Below are 26,536 nucleotides of genomic sequence, written 5' to 3' on the forward strand. Positions count from 1 at the left end.
CGATTTATCAATCCATCTAAAAATACTTTATAGTACTTACTACTTCCTCATTTGTTGTTAGATTTTCAATGGAAAAACTATGGCTGTTTAAGTGAACTTTTAAGTATCATGAGCCACGATGGAGAAATTAATTCAAAGTAAAGACATGAGATACAAAAAAGTAGAATGGATGAGTATATTAGAGTATGTCATACAATGAAACATCAGAGAGCAATGAGAATGAACAAACTACAGCCCACACGATGATATAGATTCATTGCACAAACAGGTTGAATGAAAGAAGCCTGACAAGATGCCAGTACACTGCGTGATTCCATTATTCAGTTCAAAAAAGAGGCAAGACAGATTTTTACAGTTAGAGATTGGGATAGTGTTTACATTTGGTGTAGGGGGTGGAGGTGGGCAGGGACTAGAAGGAGGGGAAGACCACTAGAGTGCTGGTCACATTCTGTATCCGAATCTGGGTTATGTTACTTACATGGGGGTGTGTTCACCCTGAAAATTCAGTGCGGTGGGCGCTTTTCACTTCTCTATTGAAGAAAAAAGTATTGCAAATAACATGGCAGTTGGGCCTGTGGAATTACCTTGTGTGTTGTACTGAAGAACACATCAGTGTGGTTCATCTTTTGAAAAGTGAACTCAGGTCGTCATCCTTATTCGGTGTAGTGGAAAGAGTTTGGGAATTGGATTTATAGGACTGAGTTCCACTTGGGGAAATGTTATTATAACCTCCCTGAGAGATGTAAAATGGAGCTCATAATTAGGTGCTCACAAAATTGCTGTAGAACAGAGTCACCATCCTCCCAGAACTCAGGATGGACCATGTGCAAAACTACAATGAAGTGATACTTCAGCAGTATCCCAAGTGGCAAAGAATTTAACACTGCCTTTTTGAAGTGAGAGTATGCGCCAGAACCACGTATCCCATTAAGGCCATATAGGAAAGCTATGCTTGCAGTTAATTTAAGATATTGAGATGCTTAAATTGTATCTTAAGGTTAGTTTAGAAAAACTGGTGTCAGAAAACTGCCAAAACACCCGGTACCCCAGGAGGAATGTCGTGGTAGTACTGGGTATTATGGGACTTGTAGTTTCGGACGCCGCGGGGCATTCCCCCTCATCTCCACCCCAATCCTTTCGGACTGGCGAGAAAAAGGTGAGTAGCTGGTCAGTGAGCTCAGGACCTGCGGGCTGGCGGAGCGGCATCCTCGAGGGAGAATCATCCCCACACTCTTCCCGCAGCAGGCAGTCGGGCTGCGAGGCGGGCGCGCGGTGATGGCGTCACCTTCCGGTGCCGCCGTCTTGGTTTCCCTGACGACCGGCGTGAGCTCCGCGCCGAGGCGAAGGAGATGCTGGCGAGGCGGCAGCGCGATCCCCTCCAGTCACTGCAGCGTCGCAATCAGGAGCTGAAGCAGCAGGTATCATCTGGCTGTCCATTGGGGGACATGGGCTCTGGTGGCGGGCGAGCTCTGGGGCGCACCCTAACCCTGGGAGCCTACCCAACCCACTTCAGTTTCCAAGTTGTAACCTACCTCACCCCCAGCATCAAACTGATCCCAGCACCAAACTGATTCTAAGCCTTCACACTCCCAACCCAACCCCGGGGAGGCTAGAAAATCGGGACCATCGACTAAGTGCTGCTCTCCCCCGCATCTCACCCTAACGGCTCTATCTCCAAACTAACAGCTCCCCTTAACCCATCTCACCTCCAAATCTAAACTTTTTTTTTTTTTTTTTGGTACGCGGGCCTGTCACTGTTGTGGCCTCTCCCGTTGCGGAGCACAGGCTCCGGACGCGCAGGCTCAGCGGCCATGGCTCACGGGCCCAGCCGCTCCGCGGTATGTGGGATCTTCCCGGACCGGGGCACGAGCCCATCCCCTGCATCGGCAGGCGGACTCTCAACCACTGCGCCACCAGGGAAGCCCTACAAATCTAAACTTTTAACAATAATTATTCCAACCACCTCTGCGCCCAACATCACTCTCCTCCACTCTCCATGCCTCCTTTCCTTTATCCTTCATCCAGTGGAGCTATTGAGTATTTTTGCTTCACATGAATCCCAGCGAAATAGGTGTCAAGGAATAGTCCTAATATATAAGAAAAATAAGACCTGACAAATGAACAAAGGACTTGAACTAAAGGAGAAATACTAGTAACACACAAATATGAGAAAAGTTAACTTAAAAGTTAATCAAGTAATTGCAAAGGAAGTAAGAGATCACAAACACTTAAAATATCACATTACCCGGTATTGGGGAGGCTGTGATGAAACAGGCACTTAACACTGCTGCAGGGTGTAAGGCACAGCATTTCTGGAAAGCCGTTTGATAAGATGTAGCAAGTATTCATGCTCCTAAGCTGGGAATTACATTTCCAGGAATTTACCATACATAATAATAAAAAATTGAGACACAGGTTGAGGTATGGAGGTATTCATCATAGTATTACTTATAATACAAAAGGCTGGATGCAACTTAAACGATCAGTAGTAGGGGAATGGATAAATAACATGTTGGGATATAATAGATTAAAATTTTAAGGAGATTTTAACATGTTAGGGAAAATATTTGTGATAAAATGTCAAGTTAGAAAAAATATAAAATTGAATATACAGTATTTCAATTTTAAAATTTTATATGTAATATACATAGAAAAAAAGATGGAAGGAAACATGCCAGGATGGTAACTCTATGTGGCAGAATGCTAATGACTATTATGTTTCGCTTCATACTTTTTGATATTTTCATAATTTTGGGTTGGGGTGGGGAAACTTCCCTGGTGGTCCATTGGTTAAGACTTCGCCTTCCAGTGCAGGGGGTGTGGGTTCAACCCCTGGTCGGGGAGCTAAGATCCCACATGCCTTGTGGCCAAAAAACAGAACATAAAAACAGAAGCAATATTGTAACAAATTCAATAAAGACTTTAAAAACGGTCCACGTTTAAAAAAAAATCGTAAAAAAAAAAAATTAAGAAAGGGAATTCCCTGGTGGTCCAGTGGTTGGGACTCCATGCTTTCACTGCTGAGGGCCCTGGTTCAATCCCTGGTCGGGGAACTAGGATCCCACAGGCCGCGTGTCATGGCCAAGAAAAAAATTTTGTAAGAAAAAAGTAAGTAGTAATTAATGTGTTGTTAATTTATTTTCTGAAATTCCTATTTTACTTTGCTAATTTTACTTTTTATTTTTCATTTGATCTATTACCAAATATTGTTTCCACTAAATAGAATTATTTTATAAACTTTGGCAGGTAAGAGATGTACTGAATGCTCGTATTTTATCCACTTTTGGACTTTCACTTAAAAAGTACAAAAGATGGGATGGATAAATGTTTCTTAATGGACTCTATTGGAATTATAGTGGTACAACAAAATAGAATACTCTTCTGGTAGAAATAAAAATAAAACTTGATGAGACATTGACTTAAGCTAAGCTTTGGCCAGATGCTTAATATGGTTTTGTATTTAATTTTAAATTTAGTGGGACATTGAGAGAACCAGGAAATGTTGTAGCAGTAAACTAAAAAAATTATAATTATTACAAAGATGTAACAAAGTAAACTATTGCCAGGATTATTCAAGTCGGAGACAAATTGGCTCCAGAGCCTTTTGATACCCTGTATGTCTGTGAAGGACTCTGTAGGTAGTGTGAGCTCATTTTTCCCTGGCCCCACGGAAGACACCTGAAGGAAAAAATGGAACAGATTTCCAACTTGGTATCCATGGGACAAGTGATCAAGAGCCCATCTGGGTCATGCCTGTGATGACCGACTCTGTTAGCATGTGTGTGAATTTTGTAAATAACAGATGCAAAATGGCAAGAGTAGAGAATTTTTATGTCTCTTTTTTCATCCACTTTATCTTCTCCACAGTATCTATAGAATGCAAAAGATGTATGTGCCTCTTTTGTGGGTATGTTGGCAAAGTTACACATAGTGTTTGGAAATTACTAAATCACAATATAAGATATAAGAATGAGGATTAAAAAATTTATGGTTTATTCACATAATGAATACTACTCGGCAATAAGAAGGAATAAACTAATGATACACACAACAATATGGAAGTATCTCAAAAACATTCTTGTGAAATGATTACACAAATGAGTACATACTTTCTGGAGTAATGGTAATTTTCTGTACGTTGATAGGGGTTTGGATTACAAGGGTGTATGCATTTGCCAAAACTCAGCAAATGTATACTTAAGATTTGTGCATTTCATTTGTATGTAAATTTTACACCAAAGATTGAACTCTAGTTAGTGATACCCATGGTGTATTAAGGGGAAATATATTGATGATTGTAGTTTACTTTGAAATACATAAAAAATAAGATGAATTGATGAATAGATGTGTCATAAAAGTATAGTAAAATGTTAATGGTAGAATCTAGGTGGTGGGTATTTGGATGTTCACTATAAAGTTCTTTCAACTTTATTGTATATTTAAAAGTATTCATTATAAAATATTGGGAAAAAAGAATTAAAATTTTATTTCCTAAGGTTATATGGTATTTAACAATATGATATTTTAAACGTTCTCCATTTATTGTAGGTTGATGATTTGCTTTCTGAGAGTCGATTGAAAGGAGCTCTAGAAGCCAGTAAAAGACGAGATATTTACCAAAGGTAAAGCATATGAAATTATGTTAGCTTTGTAGGGACTGTACTTACATTTCAGTGAGCAGTATTTACAGCATAGAAATTGAGGAATTATTTCTTTTTTTAATTAATAACATTTCTAAAAAGACAAAATAATAATGGGAAATAATATTGAGGTAACAATGAATGAAATTTTCCAAAATGTATTTTACAATATTTCTTACAATTATCTATGTCTACCTAGTCTAAATGTTGGAATGATAAGATTAAATAGAGAATTACAAACGTTAAAAAGGGGCAGCTTACATCTATTTTGTACTCTGTATGTACGAAGCAGTGTGGTCCATGCTCTAAAAACTTTCTAATTAATTTTTACAATAACATTTTGAGGTACTCATTAATATAGATGAGAAAATTAAGGTTCACAGTGGTTAGTTAATATGTCTAACACTACTTAGCTATAAGACATTAAAGTGGGAAGGCAATAAAAATGTTTTAAGATAAATGCAGAATTTATAGATATATTTAATTAATTAATTAAATTCAAATATAGTTGACTTACAATGTTGTGTTAGTTTCTGGTGTACAGCAAAGTGGTTCAGTTATACGTATATATGTGTATGTGTGCATATATATATATATTCTTTTTCATATTCTTTCCATTATGGTTTATCACAGGATATTGAATATAGTTCCCTGTGCTATGCAGTAGGACCTTGTTGTTTATCCATCCTATATAGAATAGTTTGCATCTGCTAGTCCTAAACTCCCAATCCATCCCTCCCCCACACCCCCACCCCTCCCTTGGCAACCAAAAGTCTGTTCTCTATGGCTGTGAGTCAGTTTCTGTTTCATTGATAAGTTCATTTGTGTCATATTTTAGATTCCACATATAAGTGTTATCATATGGTATTTTTCTTTCTTTTTCTGACTTACTTAATATGATAATCTCTAGGTTCATCCATGTTGCTGCAAATGGCAGTATTTCATTCTTTTTTGTGGCTGAGTAGTGTTCCACTGTGTGTGTGTGTGTGTGTGTGTGTGTGTGTGTATATATACATATATATATACATATATATATATATATATAACATCTTCTGTATCCATTCATCTGTTGATGGACATTTAGGTTGCTTCCATGCCTTGGCCGTTGTAAATAGTGCTGCTGTGAACAGAGGGATGCACATATCTTTTCGAATTAGAGTTTTGTCTGGATATATGCCCAGGAGTGGGATTGCTGGATCATAGGGCAGCTTTATTTTTAGTTTTTTGAGGAACCTCCATACTGTTTTCCATAGTGGCTGCACCAATTTACATTCCCACCAACAGTGTAGGAGGGTTCCCTTTTCTCCATACCCTCTCCAGCATTTGTTTTTTTGTAGACTTTTTAATAATGGCCATTCTGACCAGTGTGAGGCGGTACCTCATTGTAGTTTTGATTTTCATTTCTCTAATAATTAGTGATTTTGAACATCTTTTCATGTGCCTGTTGGCCATCTGTATATCTTTGGAAAAATGTCTATTTAGGTCTTCTGCCCATTTTTTGATTGGGTTGTTTGTTTTTCTGTTACTGAGTTGTATGAGCTGTATGTATATTTTGGAAATTAAGCCCTTGTTGGTTGCATCATTTGCAAATATTTTCTCCCAGTCCATAGGCTGTCGTTTTGTTTTGTTTATGGTTTCCTTTTCTGTGGAAAAGCTTGTAAGTTTGATTAGGCCCCATTTGTTTATTTTTGCTTTTATTTCTATTGCCTTGGGAGACTGACCTAAGAAAACATTGCTACAATTTATGTCAGAGAATGTTTTGCCTATGTTCTCTTCCAGGAGTTTTGTGGTTCTATGTCTTATATTTAAATCTTTAAGCCATTTTGAGTTTATTTTTGTGTACATTGTGAGTGTATGTTCTAACTTCATTGATTTACACACAGCTGTCCAGCTTTCCCAATACCATTTGCTGAAGAGACTGTCTTTTCTCCATTGTATATTCTTGCCTCCTTCATTGAAGATTAATTGACCGTAGGTGTGTGGGTTTATTTCTGGGCTGTCTATTCTGATCCATTGACCCATATGTCTGTTTTTTTGCCAGCACCATGCTGTTTTGATTACTGTAGCTTTGTAGTATTGTCTGAAGCCTGGGAGGGTTAAGCCTCCTGCTTTGTTCTTTTTCCTCAGGATTGCTTTGGCAATTCTGGGTCTTTTATGGTTCCATATACATTTTAGGTTTACTTGTTCTAGTTCTGTGAAAAACGTCATGGGTAATTTGATAGGAATTGCATTAAATCTGTAGATTGCTTTGGGTAGTATGGTCATTTTAATAATATTAATTCTTCCAATCTAATCCAATATTAATTCTTCCAGTCCAATTAATAGTATTAATTCTTTCTATTTCTTTGAATCATCTTCAGTTTCCTTTATCAGTGTTTTACAGTTCTCAGTATAAGTCTTTCACCTCCTTACTCAGGTTTATTCCTAAGTATTTTATTATATTTTTGATGTGATTTTTTTTTTTAATAAATTTATTTATTTATTTTTGGCTGCATTGGGTCTTCCTTGTTGGGTCTTTGTTGGTGCGTGTGGACTTTCTCTAGTTGTGGCGAGCGGGGGCTACTCTTTTTTGCAACACACAGGCTTCTCGTCATGGTGGCTTCTCTTGCTGCAGAACTCGGGCTCTAGGCGCGTGGGCTTCAGTAGTTGTGGCATGTGGGCTCAGTAGTTGTGGCTCACAGGCTCTAGAGCGCAGGTTCAGTAGTTGTGGCGCGTGGGTTTAGTTGCTCTGTGGCATGTGGGATCTTCCAGGACCAGGGCTCAAACCCGTGTGCCCTGCATTGGCAGGTGGATTCTTAACCACTGCACTACCAGGGGAGTCCCTTTTGATGTGATTTTAAAAAGGATTTATTTTTTTTACTTTCCTTTCTGATATATATATATTTTTCTATCATTTTCCGTTTCTGATATTTCATTATTAGTGTAAAGAAATGCAACTGATTTCTGTATGTTAATCTCGTATCCTGCTACCTTGCTGAATTTCTTTATCAGTTCTAGTAGTTTTTGTGTGGAGTCTTTAAAGGTTTTCTATATATAATATCATGTCATCTGCATATAATGACAATTTTACCTCTTTCAATCTGGATACGTTTTATTTCTTTTTCTTGTCTGATTGTTGTGGCTAGGACTTCTAATACTAGTTGAAAAGAAGTGGTGAGAGTGGGCATCCTTGTCTTGTTCCAGATTTTAGTGGGAAGGCTGTCAGCTTTTCACCATTGAGTATTATGTTGGCTGTGGGTTTGTCATAAGTAGCTTTTATTATGTTGAGATATGTTTCCTCAACATATGTTTCCTCAACATATGTTACCCATTTTGGTAAGAGGTTTTTTTTTAATTTTATTTATTTATTATTTACTTTTGGCTGCGTTGGGTCTTCGTTACTGCGTGCGGGCGTTCTCTAGTTGCGGTGAGTGGGGGGGCTACTCTTTGTTGCAGTGCGTGGGCTTCTCATTTTGGTGGCTTCTCCTGTTGTGGAGCACGGGCTCTAGGCGCGCAGACTTCAGTAGTTGCAGCACACAGGCTCAGTAGTTGTGGCATGTGGGCTCACTCGTTGCAGCTCATGGGCTCAGTAGTTGGTGGCTCACAGGTTCTAGAGCTCAGGCTCAGTAGTTGTGGTGCACGGGCTTAGTTGCTCCACAGCATGTGGGATCTTCCTAGACCAGGGATCGAGCCCATGTCCCCTGCATTGGCAGGTAGATTCTTAACCACTGCACCACCAGGGAAGTTCCTTGGTAAGAGTTTTTATCATGATTGAATGTTGAATTTTATAAAATGCTTTTTCTGCATCGATTGAGATGGTCATGTGGTTTTTGTCTTTTCTTTTGTTGTTGTGGTGTATCACATTGCTTTGCATACGTTGAACCATCTGTGTGACCCTGACAACTTGATCATGGTGTATGATCTTCTTTATGTGTTGTTGGATTCGGTTTGCTAATATTTTGTTAAGAATTTCTGTATCTATATTCATCAAAGATATTGGCCAGTAATTTTCTTTTTTGTTGTTATCTTTGTCTCATTTTGGTATCAGGGTGATGGTGGTTTCATAGAATGACTTTGGGAGTGTTCCCTCCTCTTCAGTCTTTTGGAAGAGTTTGAGAAGGATCAGTATAGTTCTTTTTGTATGCTTGGTAGAAGTCCCCAGTGAAGCCATTTGGTCCTGGACTTTTGTTTGCAGGGAGTTTTTAAAATTATAGATTCTATTTTACTTCTAGTGATTGGTCTGTTCAAATTATCTAGCTCTTTTTGATTCCGTTTTGGTGGGCTGTATGTTTCTAGAAACTTGTCCAAGAAATGCAGAATTTAGTTAAGCAAGAGAAGGAACTTCACTACAGTCTCAGTGGAGTTGCAGCCTTTGGTCCATTTGAATCAAATGCAAGAATTATGTCATGGTATAATTTGGGTCTAAGAGCAAACAACCTAAGCCTGAAGGTTATGGACTTCTTCTTGTGACAGCAACTATAAAAACAGCTCAGAGTGAACATCAGTGGCGTAGGTCAAATTGTGGTAGGTCCTTGGCCTATGTAGCCCCAGATCCTGTGACCCGTCAGAAGTCTCTGTCTATTAGCAATTCTGCCTTGCTTGGGATGGTGACCTTAGCTCTCTTGAGATGGGAAAACTGTTCTCATGATGGATGATTGTTTTTTGTTTTGTTTTGAATTTCCTTTTTAATCCTTGGGAGAGTTTAAAATTAACTAGAGTTTAAAATTACATAGACATGATGAACTAAATCAAATTAGACTATTATTACTTTTGTATTAAGTTTAGGACATCATTAAAATAATCTGTATGCTTTGGGTCTTTAAAGAATTTATAACATTCAAATGGATGTGAGATTTGTGCTGCTAGTTTAAATGATTCATTAGAACATTTGAAAAAAATTTACTTAAGTCAGGCAGAGTGCTTAAAAGCAAAATAAAATTTAAATGAATTTTAAGATGTGGGAATTTAATTAACTACCTTCATTAGTAAGATTGATTATTTGAGGAATTTAGCTCAAGTTGAATTAATCAAACAATAATGAAAGAAAAAGGGAAGGTAATTGTACTTGCTTTACTAGATTTTAAAATAGAATAAGAGTTATATGCTGAATTGAAGTCCCAGGGAAAACTAGATTTTTAAATTTTATTTTAATAAGCTAATAATTATTTTTATACCCAAGTAATAGTCTTCTCTGTGTATAAAAAATCCCCTCACAGTCATTTTAAAATACACATTGATATTTTCATGTCTGGAAAAAACATTCAGCCCTTATGTTTGATTAATAATTGGGTAGATATGGAGTAAAAAAATTTTCTACTTAAACCTTTGAAGACATTGTCTGATTCCTTTACACCCAGTGATGCTGACAAGTTTCATGGTCATTCTTTTGTAATTGATCTCTGTTTGAGGCTTTTCTCCTCAGCCTTGGTGTTTTGAAATTTTGTCACGGTGTATTTAGGTGTTGTTTTAATTCTTCTCAACACTCAAAGGGTCTTTTCAGTTTGAAAACTCTTGTCTCTCATGAGCTCTGGGAGAGTTTCTTTTACTAAAAGATAATTTTTTTACTTCTGTTTGTTTCTTCTTGAAACACCTTTGAGTCAGGTATTGAACCTCCTGGAATTTTCCTCTAGGTCTCTCCCCACTAGTTTTTGTTTCTTTGCTTTTTTGTTTATGCCTGAAAGGTTCTCTTGACACTTTTTTTTTCTTTTTTGGCTTGTGGGATCTTAATTCCCTGACCAGGGATCGAACCCGTGCTTCGTGCAGTAGAAGTGTAGAGTCCTAACCACTGGACTGCCAGAGAAGTCCCTAAATTCAGTCTTATCTTAGCCAATGCTGACCTTGCACAAGCCTTTCACAGTGTTCCTTTTCCTCAAACCTTCTGAAACCGTGCAACTCAGATTGGGATTTGAACCCATGGGCCGGGTCTCAGACCCAGCCAAAACCCAGATTGGGACTTTAACCCACGGTCTTTTAACTGAGATCACACACCTGGTCTCAGAACTTAATGAAGCTCAGGTTCTTGATGTCTCATCGCAGAAAGAATTCAGTGAGAGACAAAGTGATAGGTAAGAAGTGGATTTATTTAGAGAGAAACACACTCCACAGAGTGTGGGCCATCTCAGAAGGCGAGAGCAGCCAACTTTTTCTTTTAACTTTTCCGTGGATGTTTTATTTCAGCAGCTGTATTGTTAATTTACAAGTGTTTTTCCTTGTTCTTTCATTTTTCTGTTTTCTAGCATTGCGTTCCTGTTTTTAGGTTATCTCATTAATACTTCCGTGATTGGGAGTTGTTTTTTTTTTTTAAAGTTCTTTTCTGTTCTCTGAGTTGTCTTTGGTTCCTCTGGGCTCAGATTTTTCTACTTTTGGTTAGTCTTAAATTTTATCTTCCATGTTGCTAGTTTTCTTCATTATGCCCAATGGTCCTTGGATTATCTTTTTTTTTAAGAATGAGGGACTAAGCTGATTATTCTAGAGAGTTGCCATGGGTTCTTCTACTGTTGTGTTTACAGGTCTAAAGGACCAGCCCTTCCTGTCATTTTGCTCAGTCATCTTCAGCTTGTCAGTGACAGCCCTGCATACCATTACAAAGTCCCCAGTCATCATTACCTAAAAGCAGAAAGGATGATGGTTCTTTACCTGCTCCATCAGGGAGAATAAAATGGGAGGAACTGCCCAACACATTTCTTTTATGTATCATTGGCCAGTGCTGGGCCATACACGCACCCTGCCTGCAGTGGAGGCTGATCACTTGCGTGTCAGTGGGAGGCCAAGCATGCCAGCATGGAGGAGGGTGGCAGAAGGGCTTTGGGGTAGATAACTAGCAGGGTCAGCTGCAGGTTGATGTTTCTACTTGTCTTTTCTGCCTCTTTCACAAAGGATTTTTGTCCCCCTTTTCACTGCTTATTTCATTTTATCAGTCTGTGGAAGAAAAAAAAATAACTCAGCATAAAAAATAATGACTTTTTCAGGTTATTGGTGGAGAAAACATTTGATTTTTGAAAACTCATAACTAGCTGTAGCCCATTTTCAGTCATTTTTTTCTCTTTTTTTTAAATTGAAGTACAGTTGAGTTACAGTGTTGTGTTAATTTCTGCTGTACAGCAAAGTGATTCAGTTATACCTATATATACATTCTTCTTTATATTCTTTTCCTTTATGGTTTATCTCAGGATACTGAATATAGTTCCCTGTGCTATGCTGTAGGACCTTGTTGTTTATCCATTCTATATATAATAGTTTGCCTCCACTAACCCCAAACTCGGTCGTTTTCATACTTCTAATTTGGGTGTCTAAGACTTAAGCCAAATTATGTGAGCTGTCCATGAAATATCTAAAACACTGTACCCATATGGATGGGCCATGTTCACAAGGGGAGTGTGCTGTTGGGGGGAGAGGCCAGCTGTAGAATCCTAAACTCTGCCTTCACATGGTTACTCTCCCTCTGACTAGCTCTGGTCACTTTTCAGAACCTCACTTTCTTCAACTGGAGTGAGGATTGTTATGAGACTCAAATGAGGTGATGCTTGTAAACTGCTTAGCAGTATTTGTGATGCAAAAAGTAAATTTTAGCTGTTATTGTCATTATTAGTTTTGTCGTCTTGGTTGCATCCTAGGTTTATGGAATTTTAGAGCTGGAGAAGCATTTTTAAAGTCCAGTGCTTTCCTTATTTTAGAGATAGGAAACTGAAGCCCAGAGTCACTGAAGTTTTCTGCGTTCTGGTTATCATACCTCATACCTGAGATCTTGACTATGAGCATCACCCAAGCTAATGGATGGAAAGGCATTTACATATGAATTTTTAAACATCATTCATGCAATAGAAATTGCCTTACCTGGGCTTCCCTGGTGGCGCAGTGGTTGAGAATCTGCCTGCCAATGCAGGGGATACGGGTTCGAGCCCTGGTCTGGGAAGATTCCACATGCCGCAGAGCAACTAGGCCCGTGAGCCACAAGTACTGAGCCTGCGCGTCTGGAGCCTGTGCTCCGCAACAAGAGAGGCCGCGACAGTGAGAGGCCCGTGCACTGCGATGAAGAGTGGCCCCCGCTCGCCACAACTAGAGAAAGCCCTCGCACAGAAACGAAGACCCCACACAGCCAAAAATAAATAAATAAATAAATTAATTAAAAAAAACAAAAAAATGGCAGATGCTTGCTTTAAAAAAAAAAAAGAAATTGCTTTACCTGCTTAAAGACTTATGTATGATTTTATAAAATAGCTTTTCGTTCTGACAATTAAAAAATCAATATTTTGTTTCTTTCTTTTTTAAAATTTAGATGTATCCAATTAAAACAGGCAATAGATGAAAATAAAAATACTCTTCAAAAATTAAGCAAAGTAAGTATTATGGTTAATCATGTTAAAAAAAATTCCGTTTTTACCCAAATATTTTGTTAAGTGGAAGTTCATTAGAGGGGGAAGTTCCTGGGTTCACATAAGTTATGAAGTGTAACTGCGGTCAGTGCTGACCTGCCCGATGGGCTTACTGAATGTGCTTGGGAGCAGAAAAGGCAGGGCTCCAAATCCTGGTAAAAGTTCAGCTTTAATGAACTCACCCAGCATTGAGGACTCGGAAAAACCTGGAAGGAGCTATTTTTATTTTTGCATTGCGTAAGTTTTATGTTTTACAGTTTAGAATTGTTTTCATTTTAATTACATTGTGGGGAGAGTACATAATCTGGCCCTGAGGGTAAGTGGTAGAGAAACTTCTTCTATCACATGGCAGCCCTGATATTGGTGACTCTGCAGAAACAGGGCAAACTAGAGTTTACTCTGGGCAGTTCCCATCAGGATTTCCTCTTTTAATATGAGCCTGAGCTTCAGCTAGGTGTCCGGGCCAGAGATTCACAGAGCATTTAGGGTGGAAGGCATTTGAAAGTCATCTGCCTGCCTGCATGTGGATCTCCTTTACTGCGTCTGAGACAAGGGGTCACTGAGTGTCTCTTCTGCATTTCTCCAGTGACACAAAACTGTAATTCCGCAGGCAGACTGACCCTAAATTTGAAAACCTAACTATTCCTGTTGCATAAATGAGGAAACTGAGGCTTCCAAAGGTGAAGCAGCTTTCCCAGTGTCTCACTGCCGGTAAGTGGCAGAACTTGGACTTGGCACTTGTGTTTTCGACTCAGTCCTCTGTCTGGAACCTGTCCCTTACTGACTATAGAGGGACTGCAATACCAAGCAAGAAAACAAAACAAAAAAATAGGAGGTATACATTTATTTTGTCATTTGGTTTGCATTCCAACATAACAATCTACATTTCTTTTAAAGTTATTTCTCTAAGGTAGGCATAGTCTCGTATCAATATTTGCTTTGTCTTATAGCACTTATTGGAGTTTTTTACTTTTAACATAAATGTAATCGGAAACTGAAATTTTTATTTTTATTTTTTTAGTAAAATAGACTTATATTCTCTCATAGGCTGATGAACCTGCCCCTGTTGGGAGTTACAATCAGAAGAAAGAGGAGGAACACAATCTTTTGGATAAGCTTACCCACCAACTGCAGGAACTTGCTGTGTCCATAAGTAGAGAAAATGTCACTGAGTAATGCTCCCTTCCTTCCTTTCTTTCTTTCAGATATTATGTCACCAACAGTTTTAATGTTTGACTCAGAATAAAGTCATATATAGATAAAAACAAATGGCAGTAACAGTACAATTAGTCAACATTTATTTATTGTGTATAATAGAAAGTGTGAGATCCCATGAGAGATGTAAAGAAGTAGAAGCCATAATCTCTGCTTTCAGGTAAGTTATAAGCTAGTTGGGGAAACAAAACAGAGATTGGAAGAGCTAAATAAACAGATGTTAGAAAATAAGGATCGGGCTTCCCTGGTGGTGCAGTGGTTAAGAATCCGCCTGCAGGGCTTCCCTGGTGGCGCAGTGGTTGAGAGTCCGCCTGCCGATGCAGGGGACACGGGTTCGTGCCCTGGTCCGGGAAGATCCCACATGCCGCAGAACAGCTAGGCCCGTGAGCCATGGCCACTGAGCCTGCGCGTCCGGAGCCTGTGCTCCGCAATGGGAGAGGCCAGAACAGTGAGAGGCCCGCGTACTGCAAAAAAAAAAAAAAAAAGAATCCGCCTGCCAATGCAGGGGACACGAGTTCGAGCCCTGGTCTGGGAAGGTCCCACGTGCCGCGGAGCAACTAAGCCCGTGTGCCACAACTACTGAGCCTGTGCTCTAGAGCCCACGAGCCACAACTGCTGAGCCCGCGTGCCTAGAGCCCGTGCTCTGCAACAAGAGAAGCCACCACAGTGAGAAGCCCACGCGCTGCAACCAAGAGTAGCCCCTGCTCACTGCAACTAGAAAAAGCCTATGCACAGCCTTGAAGACACAGTGCAGCCAAAAATAAACAAATTAAATAAATATATTTAAAAAAAAAAAAAAGAAAAGAAGGATCATGGGCTTCCCTCGTGGCGCAGTGGTTAAGAATATGCCTGCCAATGCAGGGGACACAGGTTCGAGCCCTGGTCCGGGAAGATCCCACATGCTGTGGAGCAACTGAGCCCATGCACCACAACTACTGAGCCTGCACTCTAGAGCCTGCAAGCCACAACTACTGAGCCCGCACACCTAGAGCCCATGCTCCGCAACAAGAGAAGCCACTGCAATGAGAAGCCCACGCACCGCAATGAAGAGTAGCCCCCGCTTGCCACAACTAGAGAAAGCCTACGCGCAGCAACAAAGACCCAACATAGCCAAAAATAAATAAATTTATTAAAAATTTTTTAAAAAAAGAAAATAAGGATCATGCCTTTAATGTCAGTGTTGATGTGTAAAAAGAAAATTATTTGGATTGTCTATTTGCATATTTATTTACTCCTTTTATAAATATTCTTTAAAAATTGGAAGCAGAAACATGCATTCTTTTCCTGCTGGAGTGGATGTTAATAATAGCCTTTGTAAAATGGAAAGAAAACTTGATAGTATAAACAAACCCAATTCATAGGAAGAAAAAAGGAAAAAGTCAACTATTTAGACTCTTCAAATGCTGTTCCCATACTTTTACACTGTATCCTGGGAAAAAATGCTGAAGAATATAGATGCAAGGATTCTAGAATTTCCATTGATTTCCAGTACTGAGAATGACAAAAGTGGCTGGTATTGGACTTACCCTTCCTACCATAAACACTGTAAAATCTGGACAAAATATACAAAATGGCTGTTTGAACTCATTGAACATCAACCAAGCAGGGTTGATACCGTTAATACAGGGAGACACGAGCTGAGTCCTGCATTTACCCAGACCCTCTTCCTGGAGTTAGTTTATGGGCGGTGGTGCAGGAATCCCAAACAGGGAGCTGCAGTCTCACCGGGCTGAGGAGGCAGAAATAAAATTCTGGACTTGCTAAGGCTGCTGGTACTTGTGGAGAGAGTGGAGAGATAGAAGAGAGTTGCAGAGAGACAACTGCAGAAATCTAAATGGACTCCTGGGCTACACAGCATGATTCCAGAAGGCCTGGCAGAAAGCGCCTGCTGAGAGACTGAAAGCTTAAAAGATTTTGGAGGCCACAGAATCCTGGAAAAATATTTGAGTTTGTACCTAGCTGGGGTAAAGATACCTTGGTGAATGCTTCAGGCATTTAGTTGGAGATCACGTAAGGCCTATGCCCTAGGAGTAAGGAAAACACCCTAATATTAAGAACTGTGATCTTGGAATACAGACAAAACTGAAGTAGGGCTTCCCTGGTGGCGCAGTGGTTGAGAATCCGCCTGCCGATGCAGGGGACATGGGTTCATGCCCCGGTCTGGGAAGATCCCACATGCCGTGGAGCGGCTGGGCCCGTGAGCCATGGCTGCTGAGCCTGCATGTCCGGAGCCTGTGCTCCGCAGCGGGAGAGGCCACAGCAGTGAGAGGGCCCACGTACTGCAAAAAAAAAAAAAAAAAAAAAAAAAAACTGAAGTAAATCTTTTCCAACAAAGCCTAAAATCAGACCTTAACAGGAACAAGATCATTTAACTGTATTACAGAACAAAATTCAACACTCTTTAAAGGATGACCACATAATCCAAAGTCTCTAAATGTATTATCCACAATGTCTAGTAATTTTTAAAAAATGACTAGAAATGCAAAAAATAAGGGGGAAATAAATAATAATTAAGCAGTGAAAGTCAATAAAAGCAGAGCCAAATCTGAGCCAGATAGTAGAGTAAGCTGACAAGGATTTCTGAATAATATGATTAATATGATGAAGAAAATAGAAGAAAAGATGGATGGAATGGAAAAAACATGGCATATTTTAAGAGAACTCAAATGTAGAAAATAACCAAATGAACATTCTACAACTGCAAAATATAATATCTGATGGAATAACGGCTGAGGACTTTCTAAATCTGGTTCAATATATAGCTTCAAAAAGGTGAAAATGTCTTATAATAAAGAGAAAAAATAATCATTGGAAGTCTAGATGACCCAAATGTGAGAATTAGCAAACCAGAGCTATAAAACAACTATTTTCAATATGTTAGAGAGATGGGCAGATTGCTTGATTAGAGAGGAATCTTAAGCAGAGAAATGGAAACTAATACCAACAAAAATGGAAATTCTGAAACTAAAAAACAATATATGAAAAGAAAAAAAATTGGATGGTTTAACACAAGACTGGATACAATAGAGGAAAAGATCAGTGAACCCAAAGACTGAGCAATGAAAAACTTTCAAACTCATGCACAAAAAGAAAAAAAGAACGAAAAGAACAGAACAAAATGTAAGAAAGATCTGGGACATGGTCATAAGTTATAGCATATGTGTAAATTGAAGTCCCAGAAGGAGAGGAGAGAGAGAATGGAGCACAAGAAATATTTCAATACGTTTTTAAATTGAGATCTAAAAAAGTTATCAATTCACTGGTCCAAGAACCTCAGGCAACCCCAAATAATAAATATAAGAAAAACTACACATAGATGCATCAGAGTTAAACTGCTGAAAACTAAAAATAATAGAAAATCTTAAAAGCAGTCAGGGAAATAAAGAAACATATGTACTGGCAAACAACAATTCAAGTTAATGTTGACATCTTGTTAGAAAAAATACAGGTCAGAAGATAATGCAGTGACATCATAAAAGGGTTGAAAGAAAAAAATCTATCAACCCAGAATTCTGTGTACAGCACAAGTGTCTTTCAGAAATTAAAGTAGAATAAAGACATTTTCAGACAAACAAAAGCTGAGAAAATTTGTCAAACAAATGCTGAGAAATTTGCTAAAGGAAGTCCTTTAGGCAAGAAGGAAATGATCCCACAGGAAACCTGTATTTGCAAGAAGGAATGAAGAGCACCAGTATGTGGGTAAATAGAAAAGCCTATTTCTTCTTTTCTAAATGTCTTTAGAGAACACTTGATTGTGTAAAGCAAAATATATATTTAAGGATTTATAATATATAGTCAATTCTCATTATTTGCTGTGGTTATGTTCCATAAAGTTGCTGCAAATACTGAATACTAAACCATGGCTTACAGGGAAAATACACAGCTAGGTTCCTGTGAGGCTCTGGTCACAGTTTTTTTTGAAACCTGAGTAAAACATGTCCTTGTTTTAAGTGTGTTTCTGTTTAAAGATACCTTATTTAATGTATGTTATGATTCATTAACATTGAACTCACAGCTAACAGCCCTATAATTCATGCCTGAAGAAAACTAACACACTTATTTTCTCCATTAGGGCACATCACAACCTTCTTGTGCTTTATGGCCATTTAAAACAGCATAGGTAGGTTGCAAGTAAACGATTAGAAAAAGGTATTCCATGTTAACCCTGACGAAAACAAAGGTGATACAGCTATAGTAGTATCAGTCAGAGAAGACTTTAAGGTCAAAAGTAATTTAATAGATAAATACATCTTATAATAGTAAAAGCATCAATTCAATAGAAAAAATTGTCCCTAATGTGTAGACACCTAATAACATAGCTTTACAAAGTATAAAGTAAAAATTGTTAGCACTGAAGGAGAGCTATATAATCCACAAACCTTAACCACTGTTACCTAATTAAAAATATATTTGTAGAATGCTGTATCCAACTAGATAATACACCTCTCTTCCAAGTGCGTGTATAACATTAACCAAAATGAATCATAATGGACCATAAAGCAATTGTCAACAAATGTCAAAGGATTGAAATCATGTAGTGTATAGTCTGATGACTTGGAATTACATTAAAACTCAGTGACAATCTAAAACTAATACAATGGTATATGTCAATTATATATCAATTTTTAAAAAAACTCAAATGACAGAAAAATGAAAGTCTCCAAATGGTTGCAAATTAAGTCACATACTTCTATGTAACCTAAAGGTCAAAGAAAATATTACAATGGAAATCTTGAAATATTTTGAATGATAATAAAATACAACTGTGGGCTGCAGCTAAAGCAGTGTTTAGAGGGAAATTTATGACTTCAAATGCATAGTTTGGAAAAGTTGAAAATTAATTACTGAAGTTTCCAACCTAAGAAGCCAGAAGAAGAATAACAAATTAAACCCAAGAAAAATAGAAGTAAGGAAATAATAAAGAGCAGAAGACAGTGAATAATAAACAGACATACAGTAGATAAAATCAATAAACCCAAAGTTGGTTCTTTGGAAAAGTTAATTAAATGGGTAAATTCCAAGCAAGACTGATTAAGAAAAGAGAAAGAGAAGGAAAACAACAACAATAAAACAGGGAAGAAAACTAATCACTACAGAGTCTACAGAAATTAAAAAGGTACCATGAAGATACTATGAACATCTTTATGCCAATAAATTTGAAAATTTAGATAAAATAAGTTGCTTGAAAAATAAAATGTACTCAATTTACACAAGATGAATAGAAAATCTTAATACTACCACCAAAATATCTACTAAAGAAGTTGAATATATAATTAAAACCTTTCCACAGAATAAACTCTCAGGTTGCTTCACTGATAAATTTCTGCATTTAAGTAAGAAATAATACCAGTATTATAAAATCTTTCTAGAGAATTGAAAAAGAAATATTTCCCAAATCATTTTATGAGTGCTAGATAACTTCAATATCAAAACCTGATAAGAGTATTATAAGAAAAATACAAGGCCTTCATGAGTGAATGCACAAACTCAACATGAAGTGTCAGCAGATAGAATCCAGGGCACATAGAAATGACGGTACATCATGACGAAGTGGGATTTATTCTAGAATGCAAGGTTAATTTGACATTGAAAAATCACTAATTGAAATTTACTGTATTAGCATAATAAGAGCCATTTGGGTCTATTTGGCTAGTTTTAATGGTTAGCAGTGTCCATTTGCATCAAAGTATTGTTATCCCATTTTATTTTTTATTTTTAAAAATTTATTTCATTTATTTAATTTTGGCTGCATTGGGTCTTCGTTGCTGCGTGTGGGCGTTCTCTAGTTGTGGCAAGTGGGGGTTACTCTTCGTTGTGGTGCGTGGGTTTCTCGTTGCGGTGGCTTCTCTTGTTGTGGAGCACCGGCTGTAGGTGCACGGGCTTCAGTAGTTGTGGCTCACAGGCTCTAGAGCACAGGCTTAGTTGCTCCACGGCATGTGGGATCTTCCCGGACCTGGGCTCGAACCCGTGTCCCCTGCATTGGCAGGAAGATTCTTAACCACTGTGCCACCAGGGAAGCCTCTGTTATCCCATTTTAAGATAAGATAAGCTTCTCTAATGTAAGCGTTAGGAGAGCAAAGACCTCTATTTTGTTCATTGTTACACCCCTAGCACATAGTGTCTGTCACACAGTAGGTGCCCAGTAAATGCTGAATGTTGAATGAATAAATAAAGCTCAGAGAGACTTAACGACTTATCCAAGCTAGTATTTTAGCTCCTCTCTCTTCCCTCCTCAGTATCTTTCCCAAACACCTTTCTCTTCATCCCTAATTCTTGGTTTAAACTGTTTCATGTCTCACTGTTAACAGCCATCTTTGCCTTTAGCCCTTCTTCCAATCTCTTGCCCATGTGATAGCCTGATCAACTTCCTGAAGTGCAGATCAGATTGTGCCTTTCCCTTCCTTCATTTTTAGGGACCACCTTTAGAGGTAAAGCTCACATGGGCTGCGTTCTGCTCACCTCTTTTCAGTCTTATCTCTTGCTTATTTCTCCCAAGCCTCGTCCTACCCTCGTGAGCTACTTGAGGTTCCCTGAGCTTGAGCCTCCTCTCTCCACTCCCTTCCTTACCTTTCTACTCCCCTTTTACCTGATTAATTCCAACTCATCCCTCAAGACCTAATTCTAAGGCTTTCTGATCTCCACCCATGCAGTCGAGGTTAGGTGTCTCTCGTGTGCTTCCTTAGTATCCCGTGTTTACCTCTACTGCAGTATCTGTTGAACTACATAGTACTTATCCGTCTGATAGATTGTTTCATTGTCCTCCTTGAGGACAGGGAATTGTGTCTCGTTTTTCTCTGTATCTACTGTGTCTGACATGGAACCTGACATATATCATCATCATCACCGACTTTTATTGAAAGCCTGCAGACACCGTTGTAAACACTTTGCAAGTTTGTAACTCCTCTCATCTTCATGATGACCCTATGAGGCAGGTTCTATTATTATCTCCACTTTACCAATGAGAAATGGGGAGATTAAAAGCAACCTATCCAAGGTCACTCAGTGAGAAGGAGATAGAACCAGAACTTAAACTCAGAGCCCGTGCTCTAATCACCGTACAGTAATGCTCAAGCAGCGTCTGCTGAATGGGTGAATCAGCAGCAAGATTTCAGTGCAAGCCTCTCGGCCTCCAGTCCAGCACAGGCTTCACCAGGTCACATACGTTCCTCAGATATATTAACTCCTCATCACCCTCAGTTCCTCGGTCACATATTCTTTGCTAGATGGTAGAAACTTAGTTGCACTTTCCCTTTATTCCCTTTATTTGCCACTTCCAAATATAGGCCAGTTCTATATGTAGAAGTTATACTCGTACTCGATCTGGATCTGTTCTTATACGTTATTTCAGGTGACCCTTGTCAAAGAATTATTTTTTGCAGAACTGGGGCGCTTACTGAAGGAGAGGACGATGACAGTTCTGCTGAAGAAGATGAAGAAGAAGAAGAAGAAGAAGATGAAGAGGCCGCAAGTGGAGAATACGTTGCTATTGGAGATTTTACGGCTCAGCAAGTCGGAGACCTTACATTTAAGGTAGTCGAAACAGACTGGAAGCTAACTGAAGGATAAATTTTCGTACCTAACGTAGTAAGAAAACTCTACCTGTATTCCTGGATTAGATATTCCTGATATTAACTTTTCAAAGACTCAATCTGTTTAAATAAAATAAGTGATAATTAAGATTTACAAGCGGTAGTCAGGCGAAATTCTGTTATCAAAGTTACCTGGTAGTAAAATGGTAAAAAGAGTAGACGCTCTTCTGTTTTTGAAAATAGTTTTCATGTTGATAATTCTGAATTTAGGGGTAAATTTTAGTTTAAAAATTTTTACTTTTATTTTCTTTAAGAAAGGGGAAATTCTCCTTATAATTGAAAAAAACCCTGATGGTTGGTGGATGGCTAAGAATGCCAAAGGAAACAAAGGTCTTATTCCCAGAACGTACTTGGAGGTTAGTCTTTTTTGTTTATTCTTTCCTTTTTCTTCTTCAAGACATTTTTTCATTTATAAGAAAACACTAAGATGTAGTCTTTGATCAATTGACTAGTGAATGACTTAAGATGTAGAATTTGCCTCAATTTTAGAGGGACAGAGCATGGGAAAGATACTGTGTATTATAGTTCTGGAGACCTGTGAAGTGCTGTTATGTAGCTGAGCCCTAGCATGTTATCCCACAATGAAGATGTTCTGTGGATTAATGTTGATCATAAAAATTAATAGGTATTTATTATTTGTTGTGAAACAAAACCACAGTTAACTTTGTGTTAACTTCCACAAATATACGATCCTTTACTAAGATGTGGACATACTATATATGCATGTTTATGGCCTATTTCTTTCACATTTCATAATATAGCATGGTCATTTTCTGTGCCAATATATATAGATCAGTGCTGTCCAATAGAAATATAATGCAAACCACAAATGTAATTTAAAATTTTCTAGTAACGACACTGAGCTGTCTTGTTTTTCTTCGCACCACTTCTAACAGCAACTGTGTGTTTCTTTTCTGACACCAAATACATGTTGTTTTTCCACACTGATTCTTTGAAACCAACCAGGTATCCAACAATTCAGTTCAATTCTGACACTAGCTCCTGGAGTTAGCACAGACCTCCACAAGGTAAGGGCTCAGTCCCATAAGACTGTCCCACTTCAGATGCCCGTCACAAATCCCCGGGGCTAGCTGTGCTTCTGTGTGACCGGCTCTAAACTTGGAAGTTCCCACACCTTTCCTCAGGTTCAATAATTTGCTAGAGGGACCACAGATCTCAGGAAACACCTCACTTTTGCTTCCCAGTTCATTATAAAGGATATAGTTCTGGAACAGCCAAATGGAAGAGGTGCACAGGGCAAGGTATTGGGAGAGGGAGGGAGTGGGGCCTGGTTCTTCCATGTGCTCCTGGAACCACCCTGCCAGCACTTCAAGTGATGGCCAACCCAGAAGCTCCCTAAACCCTGTCTTTTAGGGATTTTGGGGAGGTTTCATTACATAGACACGATTGATCGAATCATTGGCCGTCAGTGATTAAATTCAATCTCTAGCTCCTTTTCCCTCCCTGAAGGTGAGGGGGTGGGGGGCACTAAAAGTTTCCACCTTCTAATCACTGGTTCCTCTGGCCACCAGCACCCACCCCTCCCCAAGCCATGACCTCATGAGCATAAACTCAAGTATGTTTGAAAGGGCCTTGTTATGAATAACAAAAGACACTCCTGTCACTCAGGAAATTCTAGGAGTTTTAGGAACTCTGTGCCAAGGACTGGCATAAAGACCAAATATGTATTTTTATTATACCACACACATTTTTTAAAAGTAAAGGGAAACAGGTGACATTATTAATTTTTTAAAATTAATTTGTTTATTTTTGGCTGTGTTGGGTCTTCATTGCTGCGTGCGGGCTTTCTTTAGTTGTGGCGAGTGGGGGCTACTCTTCATTGCAGTGTGCGGGCTTCTCATTGCAGTGGCTTCTCTTGTTGTGGAGCACAGACTCTAGGCACACAGGCTTCAGTAGTTGTGGCACACGGGCTCAGTAGTTGTGGCTTGCGGGCTCTAGAGTGCAGGCTCAGTAGTTGTGGCACACGAGCTTAGTTGCTCCGCGGTATGTGGGATCTTCCTGGACCAGGGATCGAACCTGTGTCGCCTGCATTGACAGGCGGATTCTTAACCACTGCACCACCAGGGAAGCCCGGTGACATTATTTTTAATAATTTATTTTATCCAATATATCAAACATATTGTCTCATTTCAACGTATAATCAATATTTTAAAATCCTTTCTCTTTTTTTAATGCTAAGTCTTCAAATTCTAGTGTGTATTTTACACTTAAATAGCACATCTCAGTTTAGACTGGTCACATTTCAAGTGTCAGTAGGCACAGGTGGTGAGTGCCTGCCCTATTGCCCAGCTCAGTTCTGGGTCGTCTGTTTCAATGGTAGCATAGTATTCCAGTCTCATTTAGATGGACATTTAGGTTTCCAACCTATAATAACTATAAATGACATTGCAAAGAAGGTAAGATTAGCTTCCGCTATGAGTTACAGAAGAGCTCCAAAATAGTGGCCTAAATAAGGTAGAAGCATATTTCTCTTGTGTGTGGAGGAAGTGTGGAGATGGGCAGTCAAGGAATGGTAGGGCCCTATCTAATATTTTACCCTGTGGGTAGGTGCGAGCAGCTCTTCCTAGGGTTGTTATCTCTTTAGCTTAGATTGGCTGCTAGATCTTTCGTTATTAACAATTCCAAGCAGTGAAAGAGGAAAGGGAAAGAAGAAGTCAAAAGGCATGAGTTGCAGTCTTTTAAAGCTTTCTTGGAAGTTACACAAAAAACTTCCAGTTACACCTCCTTGGCCAGAATTGAGTTTCTTGACAACACCTACCTGCAAGGAGGGCTTGGAAAATGTAGTCTTCTAGCTGATTCATTGCTATATTCAGGGATTCTGTTAGAAAAGAAGACCCTGTGTTGTGATCAGTCTGTACATATACCTTGTAGACTGTCTGGTTATTCCCCTTAAATAAATTCCTGAATGCTCATTGCTGGTGCAAAGGGTTTACACCTTTGTATTTTGATTGAATTTGCCATTTTTCCTTTTAGGAAAGTTATGCCTATTTGGACTCCCATCTCCAGCAGCCGAGAGTGCTTTTTTGTCTACACATTTGCCAGTGATGGTTGTCATCAATCTTTTTGCCAGTGTGATAGACCAAAAAAACCCAAAAGGCTCATTATTGTTTTTTATTTGCATTTATTGTACTGCTAGTGAGGTTGAGCATGATTTCATTTGCTTTATGACCATTTCTATTTCTTCTTTGTAAATTGCCTTTTCAGTTCATTTTTGTAAGGGATTTTTGAAAATTGTGTTGATTTATAAGAGTTTTTGTCATATCTTGATGATAAGGATATCAACCCTTAGAAACTTGTGGCAGATATCTTCTTTGTTGACTTTCAGCCTTGTTTTATTTTTTATGTAGTTAAATCAAAGTTACATGGTTTTGGTATCATGACTGGAAAGGGCTTTCGAATCTCAAGATTATTTTCTTCGGGGACTTCCCTGGAGGTCCAGTGGTTAAGGCTCCACACTTTCACTGCAGGGCGCGCAGGTTTGATCCCTGGTTTGGGAACTAAGATCCACACGCCATGTGGCGTGGCCAAAAAAAAGATTATTTTCTTCTAACACTTCTATAGTTCTTTTTGCTTTTTTGTCTTTTCTTTTTTTTTTTCATTTGAATAAGTCCCATCGGGCATTTATTTTTATTAAACTTGTTCTCTGCCTCTGTCATTGTAATTTTTTCACATAGTGACATTATCAACCATGTATTGAAATCTCTTTCCACTGATTTTTTATATGCCCATCATATGCTAAATGCCTATCTACACTTGAGCCTTTCTGAAAGTACGCTTATTGGTTGATTTTTGCATTAGGTAAAAAGTACTTCATATTTTAATCATTTTTCAGCCCTATAATAAAGAAGAAGGCCCGGAGTCTAGTGAAGAAGGCAGTGAAGAAGATGTAGAGGTAGCGGATGAAACGGCAGAAGGAACAGAAGTTAAACAAAGGTAAAAAGGTGTGAGGGGACATCAAAGTGCGTTTAGGAAACATTTTATTTGTTTATTTTTACTATTATACATAATTCAAGAATTTCTTGAAATGGAAACAGCTGATAGTTTGGGAGCAGGGCTTTTCATATTACTGTTTGCGTAAGACCATTACAACTTGAACTTGGTGATTATTGTTAGCACATGATATTATGCTTAGTTTCGGGTAGACTCTTTTAGGTTTTCAGAAGTTACAATTATATACTTTGTTCTTTGATTAATGAACTTCCCTAATTGAGTGAATAGGCATAAACTTTCTGTACACTCACCTAGCTACCGTTTCTCCCTAGAACCGATTCTCATTGGAGTGCTGTCCGAAAAGCCATCTCAGAGGTTGGTATCTCCTGTCTTATTAATGATGTCTCGTTTTGTTACCTAATAGCTCTGATAAGAGTTCACATTCAAAACAGGATGGAAACTTTAAATGAAAGCATTGGATCTTAAGCAGGATACAGAGCATGGAATGCACAGAGCATTAAAACATATTTCTGGTTTAGTAAGCCTATGCCTATGAGGGCTTGGAAATGTCTCTCATTGATTCTGCTTGAATTTTCTATCATTTGGGTAAAGACAGTTGTTAAATTTTGTTAATATTAAAAAATTCCAAAAAGCTCAAAAAAGTAAGAAACTTCGGACTTCCCTGGTGGTCCAGTGGTTGAGACTCCACACTTGCAATGTAGGGGGCATGGGCAATGTAGGGGGCATGGGTTTGATCCCTGGTCGGGGAACTAAGACAGGCCATGGGGCG

General features: G+C 38.7%; 1 protein-coding gene across 1 annotated transcript in view; it reads left to right on the forward strand.

The window, feature by feature from the left end:
- Positions 1-1,302: 1,302 nt before the first annotated feature.
- The window catches only part of NPHP1 (nephrocystin 1), a 62,582-nt gene continuing 37,348 nt past the window's right edge, over positions 1,303-26,536 (forward strand). The window contains exons 1-8 of the mRNA XM_082672054.1: positions 1,303-1,418; positions 4,549-4,622; positions 12,895-12,955; positions 14,039-14,163; positions 21,586-21,736; positions 22,050-22,151; positions 25,649-25,749; positions 26,079-26,121. Of these exons, the coding sequence (XP_082528180.1) occupies positions 1,350-1,418; positions 4,549-4,622; positions 12,895-12,955; positions 14,039-14,163; positions 21,586-21,736; positions 22,050-22,151; positions 25,649-25,749; positions 26,079-26,121 (726 nt within the window). The 5' untranslated portion in view covers positions 1,303-1,349. The remainder of the gene's footprint in view (positions 1,419-4,548; positions 4,623-12,894; positions 12,956-14,038; positions 14,164-21,585; positions 21,737-22,049; positions 22,152-25,648; positions 25,750-26,078; positions 26,122-26,536) is intronic.

The sequence above is a fragment of the Grampus griseus genome (genome assembly GCF_964374135.1).
Source record: "Grampus griseus genome assembly, chromosome: 15".
In the NCBI taxonomy this organism is placed as follows: Eukaryota; Metazoa; Chordata; class Mammalia; order Artiodactyla; family Delphinidae; genus Grampus; species Grampus griseus.